Source organism: Leptodactylus fuscus, chromosome 1 (genome assembly GCF_031893055.1).
Source record: "Leptodactylus fuscus isolate aLepFus1 chromosome 1, aLepFus1.hap2, whole genome shotgun sequence".
Lineage (NCBI taxonomy): Eukaryota > Metazoa > Chordata > Amphibia > Anura > Leptodactylidae > Leptodactylus > Leptodactylus fuscus.
In genome coordinates this window covers 108,941,972-108,946,878 of record NC_134265.1, presented here as the reverse complement: position 1 = coordinate 108,946,878, position 4,907 = coordinate 108,941,972, and the positions used below count along the sequence as shown (strand labels likewise).

Sequence of the window (4,907 nt, the reverse complement as noted above, 5' to 3'; positions counted from 1 at the left end):
GTGATGACCTTCTGTTTCCTGATTGGCTGGCTGACATTGAATGGGCCATTGCGTGGACCAATCCGCTTCTCCCTCGTGTCTACAACCCGCAGTCATCCTACTCTCAATACAACTCTACGACTGCCAGTCTGGATGGTTCTGTAGTCTCCGCCCACACACACCTATACTATTGTATGATTGGCTGTAAGGCCGTCCCGTCCCGCCCTTTACTGCTGGCGTGTGTTGATTGGCTCCTGACATGTTGAGGGAAGTTGTAGAGCAGCCGGGCTGAGCTGCCGGGATAGCGATGCTGCGGGCGGGATTCGGGCTCCTGGTGCTCGCGCTCTGCTGCACCTGGTGTCCGGGACAGGGGAGTGAGGATGCGGAGTACGTGACGTGCGGCTCCGTGGTGAAGCTTCTCAATACCCGCCATAATGTGCGGCTGCACTCCCACGATGTCAAGTACGGCTCAGGTGAGTGTTTGTCGGCCGGCTGTCTGCTGCACGTCCTTCTCCAGCAGCACAACCTGGGACTGGATCTTGTGTGGTGACTGCCCCGTGTGACCACACGATACCAAGTATGTCCAGGCGGTGGGGAGACAAGGGACAAGGACGAGGAGGAAGTGTCCCTGACATACGCTTGCACCTGCTATGACTGGGTGCTGGGCTGCCACTTCCTGCCAGTGTCAGGCTGTCACCATTATCAGTGCAGGTGCATAGAGGCCGAACACCGCTGGGTATAGCAGGGTAGTCACATTTTCCATATGTTAGATGAAACTAATCCCCACATAATCTATGTTTCATCCCATTATCATAAAATGACAGCGCTTCCACACGTAAAATTAACATTCTGCATTTTTTTGAACAACACGTGTTTTCTGCTGCTGAGGCCCCATATTGTGGAAATGCTGCACCTTTGCCTGCTAAAATAACCGCTGTTTTTACAGAACCAACTTTCCTCACAGCCCAGCGATAACATTAGGCTGATAGTAGGGAGATATCGGCGCCGAAACTGACCTCACCAATATCTCCAGCTCTGGGGAACATACTGAGAAAGCCGGCCAGAGTACACTGAATTCAGCGCACAATTAGCTTTCTAGTGGTATATAATGCTGCACATTGATGAGGACGTGAAAGGTCCTCTTTAACCCCTTCACGCATTATCATGTACATGGGAGAATGTGGTTACTTACCACATCCCCATGTGCATGTATGTGATGGGGCTTGTGCGATTACCATGGGAGCCCGGCTGTATCTAACAGCCAGGCTCCCACTGCAACAGCGGGGACGGTGAGAAACACTGATCCCCGCTGTTTAACCCTTAAAATGCTGCAATCAATAGAGATCGCGCATATTAGGGGTTTGTCACAGGCTCCGAATGTCGGCAGCGGCATCAGGAGCCGGTGTGAGATACAGCTAACACCCTGCTCCTTAAACACACAGGTGAGGCGCCATTTTCCTGGCGGCACGTGGGCGCTGCCATTTTCTTGGTGATCGCCAGCACCCGGTGTCAGAAACGCCCTTCTGGCAGTAAAGAGCTACGGTTGGCATGTGCCCAAGGAGATGAAAGGTCCTCTTTAACTAGTGAAGAATGTTACATCTCTGGAACCACAATGTGCAAGATTTGTTTGTAACCATGGAGACACATCAGTTTGTATAGAAGATGTATGCGCAAACGATAGAGCCCCTTTAAAAGTATTCTATCATTAGGAAAAGTCATTTTTAACTAAGCACATCCTTGCATAGCCTTTAGAAAGACTATTCCACACATACCTATTGTATGCTAATCGCCTCACTAGTTTTTGAATGAGCCCATTTTTAATCATATGCTAAGTAGCCTCCAGCATGCATCAGAAGTCTCAGTGAGCACTGTCTCTGCTATATGTGTGAGAGCAGGTATGGCTGATTAGGCAGCAGCAGCCTGTGCTGTACACACAGCAGACAGTGCACGCTGGAGGCTAATTAGCATATCAATAAAAAGGGACTCATTCATAAACTTATGAGGCGATTAGCATACAAACACTATGTGTTAAAAAGCCTTTTAAAGGCTATGCAAGTATGTGCTTAGTTAAAATGACCTTTCTCAATGATAGAGCCCCTTTAAAAGTATCCTATTGCTTGTGCATACATCTTCTATACAAACTGTGTCTCCATTTAATGATTTTCTTTCCCCACAAATTAAATTGGAGCAATTAAATGTATGCAAAAATGTTTAAATATTATATTATAAATAATGATACTGTATGAATTAGACGTGTTCCATGTGTGACTTTGGATAACACTAACAATGCCCTTTTTTTTCTAATAGGGAGTGGACAACAGTCTGTCACTGGAGTGGAGGCTTCTGATGATGCAAACAGTTACTGGAGGATAAGAGGCAAAAAAGATGGAGACTGTTCTCGTGGAGAACCTATAAAGTGTGGTCAAATTATTCGCCTTACTCATGTCAACACAGGGAAGAACCTCCATTCACATCACTTCTCCTCTCCCTTATCCAACAACCAGGTATGAACACAGTTAAGAAACGCCACCATTTATGTCTCTGGGTTGCTGTGAATATGCTTTGTGCAGTTGCGGTAAATAAAAAAAGCAAAACACTGTACTGAAGGAAATGGCCACATGTAACAAGAAATGTGGTGGGGGGAAAAAGAGGAAGTGACAATTCTTAATGAATGTTGCAGTTTGCATATTAGAAAACTTAGATTCTAAAAGCCCAGATTTGTGCTGTACAGTATTAGAAAAATGAATTATTACTTTTGGTTGGCCACACACGGATATTTTCTAACAGTATACACTGTTCTTGGCTTCCCTTTCTGTTTTGTTCTTGGTAAAAATGAAACTTACAACAGCCGTTGGCCTTCATAAAAGATCATCCATTTTTCAAATAATGGTCAACAAAATTTGTCCATGTCAACCTCCTTCTATCTTATATTATGGGAAGCTAAAACAGGCAATAAGGCTGAAGCTTCTAATTCTACCTTCTATTAAATCCATTCCTTTGAGCCGTTTCCATTAAAAGGGTTATCCATCTTTGTCATATTGATAGCCTATCTTGAGCTAGGCCTTCAATATTAGATCTATGGTGGTCTGCCAAATGGGACCCCTACCAACCATTTGTACCAAGATGGCTCCCAATAATGTTTGTCCTGGGAGCTGTGCTGTTCACTTGCTGTACAGTGTGTAAAGAGGGGGAAGTAGGTTTTTTTCTTTTTCCTTTTTTCCATTATAGCCTATTAAACGTTATTATAATAGCTAATCCCGCCATTACACATTGTACAGCAAGTGAGCAGTGCTGATCATGGCATGTAAACATTACCAGTAGTTGCATTGTCTCGGTAGAACTGATCAGTCAGCTAGAGATGCCTGCAGATCTATCCTGAGAACAAAAGATGTCCCACATCAGAATGGGCATTAGAAAATCTATCTGAAATTGGCTGGTTTGTGCCTTGGATTTCATGGGAGGTTTCTTGTATGGCTAGCCTGGGTTTCAACTCTTGCATTGCACTTCTTGAAATCTGCAGCGTTGATTGACAAGCTGCATGATCAAAACCCAGCAGGTAGGATAACTTGTGCTGCAGTTTTTTCTGCAGTGTTTATGAATCCCATCCACTACAATTGTACTCTACATCTCAGCAGGTTAACTGTTGGTGCTTCTGCTATGGCTAACCTGCTGTAAACTTGCAGCTTATGCTACTAGCCTAAATCCTCTTTCTATAAATATGTACAATATTACTTAATCCTTTTTTTTCATTATACAGGAAATTAGTGCCTTTGGAGATGATGGGGAAGGAGATGACCTAGACACATGGACTGTTCAGTGCAGTGACACACTATGGGAGCGTGAAGATGCAGTGCGCTTCAAGCATGTTGGGACCAGTGTTTACCTCACTGTTACTGGTGAGCAGTACAGCCACCCAATCAGAGGGCAAAGAGAAGTGCACGGTATGACAAGTGCCAATGCCCATAACTACTGGAAAGTAATGGAAGGAGTGTTCATCAAACCAAGCCTTCCTCCTGGTGCAGGCAGACATGATGAACTGTGAGAAGCGGGGTTGAGGTCATACAAGAATTGTGTTCAACAAAAGAACTAAAGGATAAGTGGAACTTGGATCTCAAGCTAAGAATGAAAAAAGGAGCTTCAGGTTTTCAAGCTATAGATCAGTGGGATCTATCTGTATGTTTTCAGATTGTTTGGATCAGTATGTTCAGTCTGGTCACATTAAAGATAACTTGTTAGATGTTTTTGTCTTGTTTTTTCACCATAAACTGGCCGCCATCATGTGCAGGATGTAGTAATTCTCTTTCCATTAGTGTCCTGTGTAATCTGTTGCATCGAAGTAAAGTTATAAATTTATGAAAGCATAAAATCATCATATGTAAATTAACCTAAGCAGTCAGTGCGTGGGGGAGGTCCTTAAGGCTAGTCACACCTCCTGGCCAGTATTTACATCTTCCCTCACTCACATCACAATGGAGGTGTCAGTCATGCCCAGGATATGTGGTTAGTAAGCAGACAGCATGACAGCTATAGCTGTTCCCCACCCGCTGTGACTACTTAGGTTACTTTACATATGATTTTATTGTTCTTTTTAAGTTCACTTTGAGTCAGGAGAGTTTATAGAGGCACCAATGGAAAGGACATTACTTCATCCTGCAAATGATGGTGCTAGTTTATGTTGCAAAACCATCTGACGGGTTCCCTTTAAACCACTTTGTCCTTTTGTCTCTGCATAAAATAAGACTACTCTTTAGAATATCTTTATAGTATCAGCTTAACAAAGCCTTTGGCTTGTAGGTGTCTGTTGTTTGCACTTGACATGTGTAAGATGCTAAAAGACACCTAAGGATACAAGGTTCAATGGTTGTCAGCAGCAGATATTGGGTGTTCTATAATTTATAGTGTCAATCTTTAACTGTACCAGATGTTGA

At 43.7% G+C, this 4,907-nt stretch overlaps 1 protein-coding gene across 1 annotated transcript; it reads left to right on the top strand.

Annotated features, from left to right (window-relative positions):
- Positions 1–242: 242 nt before the first annotated feature.
- SDF2L1 (stromal cell derived factor 2 like 1) lies at positions 243–4,458 on the top strand. The gene is made up of 3 exons (XM_075262515.1): positions 243–452; positions 2,287–2,483; positions 3,737–4,458. Exons 1-3 carry the CDS (start codon positions 287–289, stop codon positions 4,019–4,021), a joined length of 648 nt encoding a protein of 215 aa, XP_075118616.1. The 5' UTR covers positions 243–286; the 3' UTR covers positions 4,022–4,458.
- Positions 4,459–4,907: the final 449 nt, after the last annotated feature.